Here is a 15,929-nt window from a genome sequence, read left to right as displayed (position 1 = left end):
GTTCAACACCTACAGCATGCGATGGTTTCATTGCATCGCGTTTGCCATTTCAAACAGTTCTTGTTTTCAATTTGCCTATTATGGTATAGGTGGGAAACTCATTTGACCCGGACCGTGCTAACAGACAGCTTCAGACGGCCACTGGTGTATGTGGTTATTATTGATGTTATTATTGATGTTATTTCTGATGTACTGATGTCCTTGGAAAATCCAAATCTTTTGAAAACATTATAAAACGTCGTAAGCAGTCGATTTGAATAACAACCTATAAATGATACGGTATTTTAGCCGTATCCACCGTAGAATAATCAGAATGGAGATATAAATGGATTGTCACTTCGCCTGCACACCTTTGTCGAAACAAATGTCGGTGTTTCACTGATGCTCGTTTCGATAAAGGCATGTAGACGAAAAATGAATTCATCTATCACTCCATTCTCCTGGTCATTATACAAGGGATGAGGCTATTGGTACTGTCTTATCTATGTACATAGTGTCCCTCGCAAATGCACTAACAACTTACGCAATGGATAACAGCTTCTCCAGACCTAGCAACCTTTCCAACCCTAACAACCCCTTTTTACTTGCTCTTGACGTGCTTTGCACTGTTCTTGACATAGGTTTGGCTTGTTCTAGAACGTGTTCCGCATTCCCACTGAAATTACAGAAGCGTGCTTATCGTGTTTCGACGCGCAGCGTTCCTGGCCAGCTGACCTTCAGGTGCCCTAGTCCGTAACCTATACGACGTGGTCAAACAAGGGTTTCTGTGTAAACCACCGTCCAGGATCTTCCCTAAATCAGAACATGTCAAGAAAACCCTAAATGTGATGACCGAGAAATGGCTCAAGTGTTTGTCGTCATCCGTAGTTCCTGTGTTACACCAAATCGTGCAACGTAAATATGTTACAAAACGTGAACCGATATAGAATAGCGGCTTTCGAGTGTGCATAACTTTGCTGTGTGTTATTCAGTCACCAGACCACAGCAGTCGCTCAGCTTCTGAACCGTCCGCAGAAGATAGATGCAGGTGATAGAAGATGCCTTGGTGTTAGCAAGAAATGTCTAGGGCCCTGGTTTTTCGGCATTATAAATTGAGAATTATTATGCTGATAATTGCCCACCTTTATTATACCGGGTAGCACTGGTTTGATGATGGTATGGAATAAGCATTGATTATATTGGTAAAACTAATTTTTCATAAAAGTTATCAATGCTTGCTCGATAGCACCATTTAACGGGTGCCTTCCGACATATTAAGGCTGAATATTGCCAGCATAAGAACTGCTCTTAATGCAGCAAACGTCCTCTCGGGAAAGCCATGCATTTCTTAAGGTCCGTGGTTAATTCCCGTATTAGCAGGCACAGCGATTTTTATTGGCCCTGAGAACGATAATTAGTTACTAGCAAGCAATGGTAATGTTATATTGGTCTTTTCAAGTGCGCATCGTACTTAAACAGATATTTCCTCTCCATCTGTATGTTGACAAATATCCTGGTAAAGCATGCTCCGGTCGCTCTCGTCCCGCCTTCCCCGAACTAGTCACGCCCGCCGCCAAATGTCCCAAATACGGGGCGATTACGCACTTCAGACGAGTCGCCAGGTGGCGCGACAGAAGTGCAAGCCTTGACTTACGGAGCTGTCAGCGTCTGGAGTCGCTGGGATAAACGGCATGCCTGTCGCCTTCTCCAGCCTCACTGCCAAGCTGCCTTTGTGTTTTATGGATACAATCAACGGATTTCTTCGCAGTTGGGTTCAAACAGACTTCTCGATATTGGCGCCATTTGGCGGGAAAGTCCATTATCTGTGTAGACTGCAGAGGCGGTGTCAGGGTGTTGAAAAGATGAAATAATGATAAAATAAGGCTTGGTAAACTCATTTATTGCTCCGTGATATGTTCTGTAGCTTGAAAAGTGTAACAGCCGCGATTATGTGGTTGTGAACGGCAATGGAGAGCAATTGTTGGTTTCTTTTTCTTCAAAAATATCCGCCTCCAAAATGGAGAAGTTTGAAACGTATTTCTGTTCAACAACGACTGAATTGTAGTTATTGATTCCGTATGTCGTTAATCCAGATATACTAGTCAGTCACGTCATGTCAACATACCGCAACCGTGTTGTATGAATATGAAATCGAGTAACATCTCTATACACATATATTTTTCACTAGCGTAGAGTGAGACAGGGGGTGAGTGAAACGGAGGCTGTCGCCAGTGTTACTGACTTTACTCCACCCATCACAGTGGCATGACGCAATTGCAGTGTATTTGAGTACCCCATCTTGAACATCAGACATCCTGCGTGACAAAAAATACCGCATGGCGCCGCGAATCCGGATGCGTTAAATGTGAAAACAAGCCGCTTCTTACCATTTTTTCACGCTCCATTAAAACGTATTGCAGCTGCGCAGTTTGTCAGCCCTCCGCATGAAAGACGGTCATGGCAAATCACACAATTTCATTGGTATCCCCGCGCTGCCGACAAATCAAGGACGACAAGCGTTTTGGCTGGATTCCTTCGGCGCATATTTCAGATTAGCATGCAGTTAATGCCGAGAACTGCGGACCGAGCGTGAGCAGAAAGCGGCTGAATCAGGTCTGGTTGTTCGCCAAGCGAGCGGTGCCCCAAAGGGCGTTTCTGAAGCCGCAGAAGGACGGAGCTGACAGTGCTCTCCGCTTTAGTTTAGTTGTTAATGCATGTACAGTGCTGCTGTTATTGCGTGCACAGTCCATGCTAACCGACCAAATCATGCCGGGTCATGTTAGGTCACTGAGCAGTGACATCCGCGGGCTATGAGTCGCGTTTGAGGTCTTGACACCGAACCAAGCAATAACACCGGTGCCACGCGACTGGCGCACGTGGGCCGGGCGACGTTGTTTGCGGCCGGTTTGACCTCCCGGGTCATGCTACCCCCGCGGTGTCAGCAGGACCCCCGTCACCTCGGCGTGCAGACTCGCCAAGAGCCCTGCGATGGGCGGATGTACCTTTTTTACGTGTGGCGCGGTGTGCATACAATGCACTTTTACAGCAGGTATTTGCTGTAACCCGGGGGTTGCGTGGTACGGTGGAGCGGTCTTCCGCCGCTGCCCCAGCGGTGGAAAACGATGACTGCCTGGGGGAAGCGGTCCGGGACCGTAGCTCATCTGACGCCGACATTTTCGGATGCTTTCGTTTAAGCGTTCCGAAAGACTGGATGCCCTAAAGGTCGTCTCACACATGACCCGTGGAGGAAAGCGAAAGGCACTGCTGATGGTAGATTCCGCGGCTTACATCTCTTTCCGTGGCACCGAAAAATTCACGAAGTAAAATTTTGTTCATTCTGGCATCGAGTGTATCGTTGGCGGAAGCGATGCAGCTCTCACATGACTAAACATACGGCCATAGTAATATACTGTGGCCATGATTGCAGCATTCAAATAAGCTCACATGGATCATTGTGTCATGCTTTTTGCGCACAGCGTACACCCGGGTATGGCGGCCCCTAATCTGGCGTCAGGTGAGATTTGTGCTGACCTGGCGTTGAACGCCACTGGCTGACCGGCCCTAAAGGCCGCTGGCTTCGTGCGCTCGATTGCCCCAGGCGTTTCCTGCTGCCGCGACACGTGATATGGACGACGTCCGTGCTACGGAAGAACGGCTCCATGCCGCGTCAGCGCCGCTGCAGCGACACGCTCGTGCTATCGGAAGCCTCGGACACGCGACTGGGTCCACGGCACATGGACCCAGTCGCGCCTTCTTTATTGTGTCGCGAGCTCGTTCCGCAGCGCTAAACCCGGGCTACGCGATCGCTGGGGCGGGCCGTACACTTGCAAAACCCGGCGACACGCGGCCGCTAAACCTGGGCCACCGGGGGACAGGGCGGAGCGCCGGGGCGCTCCACCTGACCAGCCGTTGCTTTCGGCGGCGCGCCGCGCTCGGACGTCCATGACGTCAGCAGCTGGTACTGATGACGTCACCCTCGGGGCAGCGCTGTGGGCAAATCCGCTCCCAGCTATTGGAAAGGTTGCCGGGGCGCGGATTATGTAGATTTGGCACGGGAGTTGCCTCTGGCAGCTTGATTAATTTCACCGGTTGGAACAAAATCCCGATCGCCGTGTCAGCCGGCGTTGTTTTCGTGCCGTGTTTTCGCTCCGAATACCGCTCGCTGGAAACTGCAAGGAAGTGTGTTTGACTTTTGAATGTTGTTCACTCGCGGGGAATTGTTTTTCGCTTGCTGTGTACTTGCGTGGCGAGTTGCCCGTCCTTCAGGGCATGACCTGTTAAAATGGCAGGGCTATCCGGAATGCAGGCTATTGATTGACTAAACTCCTTGTGCCACCACTGCTGGTGTTTACGGGCGGAGCAGGGGCTGAAGGCCTTTGAGACCCAGATTGGCGTGTCTGACACGCTGTATGCCATGAGAGAAGACAGTTGTGATTTGTGGTAGTTACTTGTGAGTGCTGCTGAAAGCGTGCTTAAAACTGAAGCCTCCGTAGTCAGTGGTGGTTGTCCAAGGTCGTCACGGGTTTTATTTCCGTGCTTTAGCTGGTGTTTTTCGGGGCTACTGCCCCGTCGTTGCACCGTCCCTATCGTCTCCTCATTGAGTTACGTGGTGCGGTGAAGCATGTGTCTCAGGCAGAGAATATAGAGAATATAATCGGGGATATTTCGACCAGATAGTCGGCGTACAACCTGAGTTACGCTGGCGGCTGTCGGCCTGTGCCCCTCTCACCAGCCGCCGATGCAGCGACGCCGTGTCGACGAGGGTCATTAGCCGTGCCGTTGAGTCGCGGCGCCCGCCTCTCGAGGCATGGGCGTTTCGACCCGGCGCCAAACGGACTGGAAGCGCCGATACATGCCGCCGGCGGCCGAGAGGCGGCGCCGGGCGGGCGCGAGATACGAGAGGCTTGCCGCCGTGCGAGGCGGGACTTTACCCGGCCAGCCGAGCGTGGCGGAGCGGCCTCGGCGAATAACGGCGTCCGATTAGGATGGACGGAAGTCGAGGAGCCCGTCGTCGAGGCATCGGGCTGGAGTGGAGGGCCGTTGCCAGGCCCAATTAGAGCGGTCGAGTTCCACGGAAGATGCTTGTGAGAGCAGCGGCGCCGCCGCGAATTTTGAGCGTGGGGAGGGGGACAGTTTTTCCAGGGGACCTCCAGGACAAATGGATCCTTCTTACTACGTCTTCTCAGCAGTGTTACAGTGAAGAGGGGGTGGAGGAGGGGGGGGGGGGGTAGGGCATGTGTCCCGTGTGGGTTTTATTATTGTTATATATATATATATATATATATATATATATATATATATATATATATATATACATGTGAATTAATTTCTTGTAAAAGGAAATCTGATCTGGACCCTGTGATCACCAGCACAGGATATTTTCGATTCAACAAAGGGCCTTTATCCAAAAACAGGACCGCCAGTTCCATTCATGGGCCATCTTATACATAAACGAGCCCCTATTAAACATAGCTGGGTCCGTCCGATTCACTAAAGGGGATTCCGAAACCAGCAAAGAATCGCATTTTTCCCAATCAGGGCGTCCTGATACGCAGCAATGGCTTTCGGACGCTTGGGGGACCTCCTGGTCTAGAACAGGGACCTACTATTATTTAGACGGTGCCTTGTTATCCAAAACAGGGTGCTTCTAGCCAATAACAGGGCCTTCCGGGCAAGAAAAGGGGCTTCCTTAATACAAAATATGGCCTACTGATCCATAAAACGGGCCTCTTTATGCATAGTTGAGGACCTTTTATCTGAATTTTATAGGATATGTATAGCAAGAAAAACCTAAGTTCGGGTAAAAGGGGCCTCTCAAGATTATGAGAGAGCGAAGACATATTCTTGCCCCCCCCCCCCCCCCCCGCCCCGCTCTGCTGCGCCGCTCCAGTGGAGTAGCACTGGGCCGGGATGTGGGAGTCGCCATTGCGGGAGGGAATGTCCTGTCCGGTTTTCCATCGTCCCACGCGATTCGCAGCCCAGATCGAGTGCATATTTGCTTGCCAGCACTTCTGTGCGTGGGATTGGCGAGCTATCTGTATACAGCCGACGACAACAGATATCGCACTGGTCATAGATAACGACGGCTGCTTGTAGGCGTTTCCTCCAGGAATATGTGGGCCGGGGAAAGAGCGGCGAAAATAACATAAGGTCACCTTTCGTTTCTAATTCTCTACTCTACTCGCGCAGTCTGGCTGTGTGGTACTGTGTAATACCACGCACACGAGCTTATCCAAAAGACATATCCAGCTTTTGGTAAATCTATATGACACACAGCACTCTCATCAGTTTTCGTCAGGTAAGCATAGCGGATATAGGTGCTGTATTTTTATTCAGTTCGATACAAATGTTGCCTTGGACGAGATTTGAGTAATCCTGCGCGCAGCTTTTTTTTCTTGGCCGGACGCTAGGTCTTGCTATCCGTATTCGAGCCTTCAGTGAGCATTCTGTCCAACCAAGTGACATGTGAATCTCCCTATCAGTTGTTGCATCAAAAAGAAAGCATACGACACTTCCTGCTCGTCAGCGTCCGGTGCGACCACTGAGACAACTTTCTGTGCAGCTGGTAGTGCCGCTCACTAATATTTTAATTAGTTTCGAATGAAATTTGACTTTCACCGATGTGGAAGGGAGCTCACGCATACGCCAAACGAAACATTGCTAAAATCGCCGGGGAACCTGCGGCACTCTGCGCTCACACTGGCGTTCAGCAAGGATTTGGGGTGAATCTTTGTCCCACGCGCGCTGACGTACACAGACAACACCCGAGATAGACCGGAGTCATTACGGAAACATGAGAGGCATTTCAATTTCTCATCGCTAATAATCTAAACCACAGCAGCTAATTTGCGGAATAAGTCGGAAAAGCACGATTGTGTACAATTTTGAGAGATGGTTCGGCCTCCTTAATCCCACAATAGTGGCTCCGGAGTATTTCCGTCACGTGGCTTCGCTCTGGGTGTGCAGTGACTGTCATCATTCGCGTTGGACCGACAGCACCATGCTTAACCATGCTTAATGCGGAAAACAAATTCGGACACCTCGTCGCATAATCTTAAAACGCAACAACACCAGGCTAAGAACACAAATGAGATCTACATAAATTTAAGCGTCTTCACGCCATAGAGATATGCTCCCAAAGCGATGGGTGATCCCCGCAGAAATACCGGGAGTGCGAACACACTGACACGTGCAAACACACGCACGTTTATATTTTGTGAAATATTACGTAAATCAAGTATCCCTCATGTAACTACTCGTGCGAACACAGACATCTTACAATCTAAGGAAGGAGAATAATGGTGGTGTGGTTCCATGTGGGGCTCCCGGGTTTGAATCCCGGTTGTGTCATGACCTTTGGGTCCCAATATGGCCAACGCGGTCACTGTCGCTCTATGAAAGGGACGTGACGGCGTGCGTCGCGTAACATTAAGGATGAAGTTAGCCTGGTAGTTCGAATTAGGGGCATAGTTCCGCGAAATAAATGGAGGGCAAAACAAATAATTACAAAATCTTATACCCAAGGCCGTCAAAAATGGCCTATCCACGGAATTGACATACTCTTAAAAGAGGCTCCTGGCCCACCGCAACGGAATAGTAAATTACACTCCTTGCTCGTAGGATCTTGCGGAGGGCTAAAAAATATCACTGCATTGTTCAACATATGCAGAGAATCTTGATGGGTCGTATGGTGCATGCGCAGTATATATGTGTTAATGCGCAAAGCCGTTCTTTTTCTCAGTAAAAACTCACTCTCCACACACTGTAGCATGGTGGTGACGTTAGAGTAGTTGGCGCTCGTGCTGGTCAATACGTTGACACAGGGCTGCACAGTATGGCTTTCTCGATGCCGCAATTTGTTCCATGTTTACGATCCTTCTCAGTGAGATCGCAGGGGAGTCACTTCTCATGAGGGGATTATTCTGCTAGTGATGTACGGCCTTTTGGGAAGCTGTGAGGTTATTGGTAAGCATTTGTCTGAACGGCGTGGAAAATACAGTCGCAGACCTGTATTTCCCCATGGAGCTTCATAAGAATGCCCATGGCCGTCAGAGATGATCTAAAAAATGCAGTCTATTGCAACATAACGTGCTGAATAGCCAAGGTTTGCGATGGACGTTGGTGAAAAAGGTTGGGCTCTCCGAGAAATACACTTCACGATCTTTTCGGGTTTTAAAATTTTAAAGCACCGAAACGGTGGAAGTTAGGGATTGTGTTTATGCGTCGCACTTGTTTTTCCCGTATCAAATTTTCGAAGCGTGACAGGGCATGCTAAATTTTCCCAATCTATTACAAGCTTCTCAGTAGTGAACATCAAACAGTATACAGGAAGTACTGACGATATGAGTTTTTAGGTTGCTGGTCGCTTCCGTCCGTCATTTCATCGACCATAACACGACGACCAATGTCTAGCTGTTGGCTTCTCCTAAGTATTGAGACACCTATGTTCTGATCAGTAAGCAACACGAGTTGCTGAGAATCCCCGCCGGTGTACAACTGGCGTGTTTTTGTGATTAAGGCCGCATCCGGAGTTCAGTATGCCCGCGTAGTATCCAGTATTCAGTATGTTCATCTGTATGTAGCGTGTAGACACCTGGTCGAAGCCAGCTGTAGGCTGTGAACTCCAGCGATCGATGATAACTGTTCATACTGGGCACTTCTGCCGAAATCGAAAGGTGTGGTCTTCAGGTTAAGAAGTGACATTCTTTGGAAGGAATGGACCATTCGTAAAAAGAGTCGTGGATTTAGCCAGTGTTAATGACTCCCCCAACTGGTCTTGCAAAACTACACTCCCGTTCTGAGCATATGTCGGAAGCGCCTTACCTCCGCCGCAAGAGAGCTGTACTTTTTTCAGAAGCATTGCAATTCGAACGATGGGGCGATATCACTCTAACCTCGGTGGCGACTGCTTACCAAGTCTTGAGCGAAGCAGTTGTCAGCGCTCTGCCGCTGGCTTCGAGCGGCGGTGCCCTCTGTCTCGTCCTGGTCAACCAGTGTGTGCAGTTGTCGGTTAGATGTGTGTGCTCGTTATAGCAACTCCGATACTTGATTCATACTTCCGCCTTGATAAGGCAGCGTCACGAACATGATGGCACCGTGATGTGACGTTCATCGTGATGTAATCGATATAACGCTGCCCAGGAGATATCAAACTAATAACGACCCGAGCCTGATATGGGGTGGCCTCATAGCTTCGAATATTAACACGTCCAGGGTTTCATCCAAATAATTAGCGTCTGGCGGCCAGAGCTGGTATTAGATGGTCTCGGATATGGACACGGCCAGGTCGTCATCCCAGCCGTCGGTTCCAGCTTATGAAGTTTGGCGCTCCCGGTGACCTTGGGAGCCGGTTAAGTGAGCTTCCTGTTATCTCCCATGTTCGGTTTGAGACTGCTGCCCGCAGCGTCTCAGCTAGCGTCGCGCACACTGGTGCCGTCGCGTTAGCGCGCGCCGCTGACACCGCGCAGCGCACAGCGCGGAGGCCCGGCGCCGAGCGAACGGACGCTAGGATCGGACCGGGGCTTGCTTACGCCGCTGGATGACCAGAGGGGTTTAGTTCTGCAAGGAGCTGTAGTGAGGTGTAATTGTGCTAAGAACCCGACGTGAATTCTCTCCTTCCACTTGTAGTGCGGCCCAACTGCGTCACACCGCACTCGGACAGGGTCGACGATAGGCCAACTGGGCCTCGCGGCGCCGAGACTTTCGTAGCGGACTGGAGCGGGTACACTGGCAGCGGCCGACCCTGTCCGACAGTGGCTGACTGTTCACCTGACGTGTCCGTGTTCGGACGTGCGCTTGGGAATTCGGTTGGGCACGGCGCGGGGGCATCTCAGTCACGCGAGAGCGCCACGCCGGCTGCGCCACCGCCGCCACGGACGCCGCTGCCGGATGGGGCGGTGCCGGTGGCGCGTCGACCGAGGAGCGCCGCCGCCCGGATGTCGCGCTGCCGGCCTGCCATCGATGCGGGGGGGGGGGGGGGGGGCGCCGCCGCTGGATCTGACAGTGTCCGGGGCTGTCCCCGCCGGCTCCGGCGGCGTTGAGCGTAGCCTTGCGGCTCGGCCATTCAGCCTTGTGCTCATGCGGTGTCAGGAGCCTGCGATTGGAGTAAGTTGGTTTCCTTTCATGCGGTTGGTAGAATGACTGCTGTGTACAGAGTATGATGTTCCAATGGTCGGTGAATGCGACCAGGGGTGCCTAACGAGCAAAAACTGTAAACGTGATGAGCCCGTAATGCAGAGACGAGAAGAGATGGTCGGTGAAGACCATACATGAATGTCGGCTTTATCTGGTCGTTAGATTGGCACGGTTAGGATGGGTCAGTGGTTTGATGGCAGGGCGGGCAGGTTCTGTGGCAGCACCGACCCGACTTAGTGGTGTCAGTTTAGATTCGGTTCACCCGTACCCACGGAACCTGGAGATGGGCGAGCATAGAGATTCGTCTTCAGCAATCTTCATCAATCTTTTCTTCTCTTCTCGGTTCCAAGGTGAATGTCAGTCACGTTTTTAGGGCTAACGCCTCACAAGAATTGTCCAGCTCAAGGGCGTAGTTCATATTCAGATGGAAGGGCTCCAGCTGACCCCCCCCCCCCCCCCCCTTTCTCCCCGCACTCACCAACTTTGTCCGGATTCCCCCGCCCCAACCATCAAAAGGGAAGTGGGCTAAGTCCGTTGAAAAGTAAGACTGCTTGAAAATGGAAGCAGCACACTCCTCGTCAGCTGACTCGGCGTCTCCCAGCTGATTTTGCAAGACAACGCCGCTGGTTCCATGCCTGTTGTCCACCATCAGGCACAGTTAACAGTACATGGGCGTTTGCTAGTGCGGCACGCCCAGCGCTGTGCTGCCTTCAGCCACTGCAGTCACCGCAGTCTGACGTGATGCGTGCTGTTCTGCCGAGACGCTTGTGCCTGGTGGGCGGCTGCAGCTGCGGCGGTCGAGGCGGCCGCCGGTCCACCTGCCAGAGCTGCCGGTCCACCGGCGGCGCTGTGCGTCAGCGGTCCGGACGCGGCCGCCGGTCCGGCTGGTCCGTCCGCCTCGCGCTCATCGACGCTGAGTTGCCGCGGCCCGTCACTGACCATCCCCGGGGCCGATAGCGAGGCCTGCGCCGGCGCCGCTGCAGGCGCTCCTCGCGCCGCCGTGCGGCCGTCGTTAATCGTGCGTGCTCGCCATAGCTTAGATGAATGAAGCCAATCAGCAAATGACTGCGGCGAAGCACTGATATCGTGGTGGTCGTCGCCAAATTACCATATGGAGCGCCAAACGCGCTGCTTGCGGCTGGAAATCATGCGTAGCAAATGCGTCGCTCTTGTCATATGCGTTTGCCATGATCATAATTGCGTGCTTGGAATTGTTCAGGGGGAAGCTGGTAATTTGTTTATTATGTGTTTTGCCGGCACGTTTCGGCACTTTCTCGCTTTTCCCATCTCGTTATAAAGCCGTTCCTGCCACACCGTTCTGGCAGTTTGTCTCTCAATGTGGCATTCGTGGACAAAACCTGTGTTCCCAAATGGGCCATGGCCCTCCAGGTGTGATTCGGGTGACCCGGGGGGGGGGGGGCATGTAATTAGAATGAGCAATTATTTTCACTCTCCGCATTTTCAAGATTCCTTGTTCGTCATGGACACAAAGCTAGCGTACTGTATGGTTTTAAGCTCATCTCAGCGAGTCACAAAACCTAAATGCAGAAGAATCGTGATTTGAATGTTCCAGCCAAGTGCAGCAATGGGTCTTGGGTTAAATCGTCCAGACTTTTATCGTCCCTTTGAGGCCTGGACCATCAGAGCTGGTTCAGTGTTTGGCGGAGTTTCAGAGATCGAGTTGGCATCTCCGCGTGAATTTCAACCACAATGTACCCCGCATGGAAATGAAGCTTATAACTATTGCATGCCAGCTTCCTACTCATTAATATCATCAAGAGCGGCTCCGGCTCAAGACGTCGGCTCCTGCCAAATGTTGAAAAGGTGACTTGTGGTGCCAGACTGGTGGTTTATATTGCATGAAAACGCGGCTTTCACTGGAACCGGTTGCACGGTCGAAACGCGAAAAACGACATAACCGTGCTCGGAGCCAATGAAATCCCCGTACAATGCTGTGTGTCATCGGCGCAGGGTGCACACAGTGTTCGACTCCGGAGCCAGGGTCGACCCGGGGACGCGTGTTCGTGATCGCATCGCGCCGATCGTTGAGGCCCTGTGTGGCGCGGTACACGTGACGTTGTCGCGCGCCGTGGCAACGTCGGTGTGTTCAGGGCGCTGAAATATCCGCGTGCTCCTGCGGCAATCCGCTCGCTGTCCACCACAGCTGCGTCACGCGTCACAGCACAGCTGCGTCACACGTCACAGCACAGCTGCGCCGCACGTCACAGCACAGCTGCGTCGCACGTCATGGCACAGCTGCGTCACACGTCACAGCACAGCTGCGCCACACGTCACAGCACAGCTGCGTCACACGTCACAGCACAGCTGCGTCGCACGTCACAGCACAGCTGTGTCGCACGTCACAGCACAGCTGCGTCGCTCGTCATAGCACAGCTGCGTCACACGTCACAGCACAGATGCGTCGCACGTCACAGCACAGCTGCGTCGCTCGTCACAGCACAGCTGCGTCACACGTCACAGCACAGCTGCGTCGCACGTCACAGCACAGCTGTGTGACACGTCACGGCACAGCCGCGTCGCACGTCACAGCACAGCTGCGTCGCACGTCACAGCACAGCTGCGTCGCACGTCACAGCACAGCTGTGTGACATGTATCACCACTGGGGCGACGTTGGCAGGCATGCTGGAGTCAACAGCGTTTCGTCTGTCACTGTCGCGTCGTGCGCTCTGCTTCCGCGCTACCTTGTCCAGGAACCGCCTGCCGCCGTCACAAGCTCTCGGACACTGGGCGAATTCGTGAGCAAAGTTGATCGTGTTGACTTATACTACACCGTACGCCGCGTTTTTTTCCCGGGACTATTTTTGTTTCTTGTCCCGTCAGTGTTTGGATTTTCGTTTGATGTTCATGTTCACAGTATTCGTTCGTCAGTATTCGTGTGATGTAATTTACTTGCGTACTGTGGTAGGACTGACATCAAATGCTAAGACACTAGCTGGAGCGTTTCCTGATTACACCGACGTGACTTGACTTCATTAGCCTTCACATTTCTAACAAGGTCATGGCAGAACAAAAGCGGAATTACTGTGCTTTCGCTCTTTGTATTCTGCTTTATTTTACATAAGTTCGCTGCTGCTGTGACCATGTAACTTCATTTGAGAACGATTTGTGCTTCACTCCTGGCCCTTTGAATGGCAAAGGCAACGGATTGCGAGTACCCCAAATATCACGACGATCGGCCATATGGTTCCCCGTCTGTAGTAAAATAGTATTGATCCAAAGCGGCCCCCATACCCGTAGCGCTAGGTTTGGAAAAACAGCGAGCAACAAGAAAAAACGCTGCGACCGTGCGGCATTATGACTCGTTCGCGTGATGGTCAGTTGTATTAATGATGGAACGGTGTGGTGCTTTTTATGTCACGCTGATTGAGTAAGGACGAGAGGCCTGATATACGAATACAACGTGCGTATCGCTATCGGCTATGCACATCCTGAACTGATTTTAGTCGTGGTCACCTTTCCCCTGCAGCCGTTCCACAGGCGCCGGAGGCGGTAAACACTCCCTATTGCGTCCCTAGTTAAGCATTGACACGCACGAGCGGGTACGGCGACATAAGCTCGTCGAAACTGTGGCGAGCGGGGCGGCCAAGGTGGACGCTTTTGACCGTCCCACTAAGATGCTCGCAAATAGGGCTCGCGGGGCCCGCGGCCTTCCTCGTCATCACGTAGCCGTCTCATCACGCGAGGTTCCTGTGGTACCTCACGCAGGAACAAATCAAATGAGTTGCGGCACACCCTGCCCGGAAATGACGAATCGACAGCGACGTTACCACGAATAACAAAAGGCGCAGTTCAGCCAGGTCGTAATCACGCAGATGAGGGGTTATTGTCTCTGGATTGCACCCGCTGCGCGGCAGCAAACCAGAAGTTGCCCGGTTTGTCCAATAGCTGGTCACGCCGGCGGTTGATTGACGTAACTTCACAAGACAAAAAAACGCCGATGGTATTTTAACCCGCGGTCGGTTTGTGCCTGTTGGCCGGTCCTCTCCGAGGCCAAAGCTACTACTAACCGACATGTGGCGTGAGTGAAACTGCACCCGCTTTTGCATCGGATGAGCACCGTTTGGTGCCGAAGGGACCCGGTCCGTCGACTCTCCGGGACCTGACGCGCCTCTCCGTCTGTTGCAGATCTGGACAACAAGGCGAGCGGTCTCTCCATCATGTCGCAGAAGTACCGCAAGGACGCGCGCAGCCTCAACATGCGCAGTCTGTACGCCAAGATGGCGGCCGGCGGCGTGTGCGTGTTCGTCTTCTTCCTCTACTTCTGGGTGCTGTAGGGGGCGGTGTCGGGGCGGGCGTGGCCGGCGCCTCAGCTTCCCTGTTCGGCGCCGGCCACTCTATTCCAGTGGGAGCAGCGACAGCTCAGCGGTGGTTGGCCTTTGACGCTCCGGTGACGCGGCAACGGCTGGGTGGCGTCAACTGACGCGACTCCGGCCGGACCACGTCGGCTGACGTGGTCAGGCTGGATGGCGTCAGGTGATGCGGCTCCGGCCGGACTACGTCGGATGACGTGGTCTGGCTGGATGACGTTAGCTGATGCGACTCCGGCCGGATGACGTCAGCTGACGCGACTCCGGCTGGATGACGTCAGCTGACGTGACTCCGGCCGGATGAGGTCGGCTGACGCGGCTCCGGCGCCGCCGGTGCTCGCGCGCCGCCGCTCTCCCAGGGGTGAAGACGCCGGTGTCTGGCGTGACGCGGCGCTTGTGATAGTGAGCCGCCCCACCGTCAGGAGTGGGCCGCAGAGGGGGGCTGCTCTGGTATTCAGAGCGTGCACGGCGCTTGTAATAACGCTGGCGAATGCACCCTCTTGAGATGGACGATATGAGAGTCGGTTGTTTATTGGGCGGCGGGCGTGTCATGGCGGATGTTGCTTCCCGTTCACTGAGTTTTATCGCAGGCAGGTACGTTGAAATATATATTTAAGGAAAAGAGCCACCGCGGCGATTCCTTTGTTCTTGCCCGATGGCGACGTGTGGGCAATGCCACACGCATTCAGGCTGACCTCCGGGGTCGAGCGACAAGCGGAAATGAGTGTGTTTTCCGGGACACGCGTGGATAGTTTTGGAGCGTGCCGAGGTGCGTGAATTATGCAGCACGATTCCAAGTAAAGCCGGACACCGTACGGGTACAATATATGCAGCGGGAAACGAAGTGCTCGTTGCCAAGTTCACGTAAAATGGGCCACTGGCAGATCGAAAAAGTCAACGGACACGTTATGCCACCCGTGTGCCAAATGGTATGATAAGGATCGCAGACGAGACTCATGCCCCCAAAATCCATATTGTGCGGCTAGCGTCAGTACAGCGATAGGATTCGCGCGGGCATTTGGGCGTTAGCCTTCAGTTACGACCTGAATGCTCGTAAACGACCCCTTTCAGACGCTGTGATTGGGGAACCCGGCGCCATCGTGAGAGACTCGTCTCTGGTCAATGCGTTGTCCCGTCTGACTATAACGAGCTGCTTTTATGAGCCAAACTCACTGCTAATTGGCTGGATTCCATCGGTTTAGCCGAACACTTCACGTATGCACGAGCTTCTAGGTGTTCGTCACAATATCACCAGGGAGCCGCTCCATCGCTGCTTATCTGCCGGGGGATCCCGCCCCGCGTCGCCAGAATGACAGCCGGAGGACGTGCCGCGATGGGACAGAATGGCCCTTCAGCCCTTGTCCGGAAACGGCAATATGCCTCTAGCGCTCTATTCAAGGGGCCCTTTGCCCGGAAGAAAATGAGGCGTCTCATTATTTTTGAATAAAGTGGATCGAAATGAGTTTAAAAAACGAACAAGACGGTGC

The 15,929-nt window shown here is 52.8% G+C and overlaps 1 protein-coding gene across 2 annotated transcripts in view; it reads left to right on the top strand.

The window, feature by feature from the left end:
* LOC119095554 (vesicle-trafficking protein SEC22b-B) overlaps nt 1-15,070 on the top strand; it is a 54,812-nt gene extending 39,742 nt beyond the window's left edge. For both annotated transcript variants that reach the window (XM_037218407.1, XM_037218406.1), the window contains one exon: nt 14,261-15,070. In XM_037218407.1, the coding sequence (XP_037074302.1) occupies nt 14,261-14,409 (149 nt within the window). In that variant the 3' untranslated portion in view covers nt 14,410-15,070. The remainder of the gene's footprint in view (nt 1-14,260) is intronic.
* The last annotated feature ends 859 nt before the right edge of the window (nt 15,071-15,929 follow it).

This window comes from Pollicipes pollicipes, unplaced genomic scaffold (genome assembly GCF_011947565.3).
Source record: "Pollicipes pollicipes isolate AB1234 unplaced genomic scaffold, Ppol_2.1 Scaffold_4219;HRSCAF=4965_pilon_pilon_pilon, whole genome shotgun sequence".
In the NCBI taxonomy this organism is placed as follows: Eukaryota; Metazoa; Arthropoda; class Thecostraca; order Pollicipedomorpha; family Pollicipedidae; genus Pollicipes; species Pollicipes pollicipes.
The sequence above is the reverse complement of the archived record's forward strand: the minus strand, read 5'-3'. Positions and strand labels throughout refer to the sequence as shown.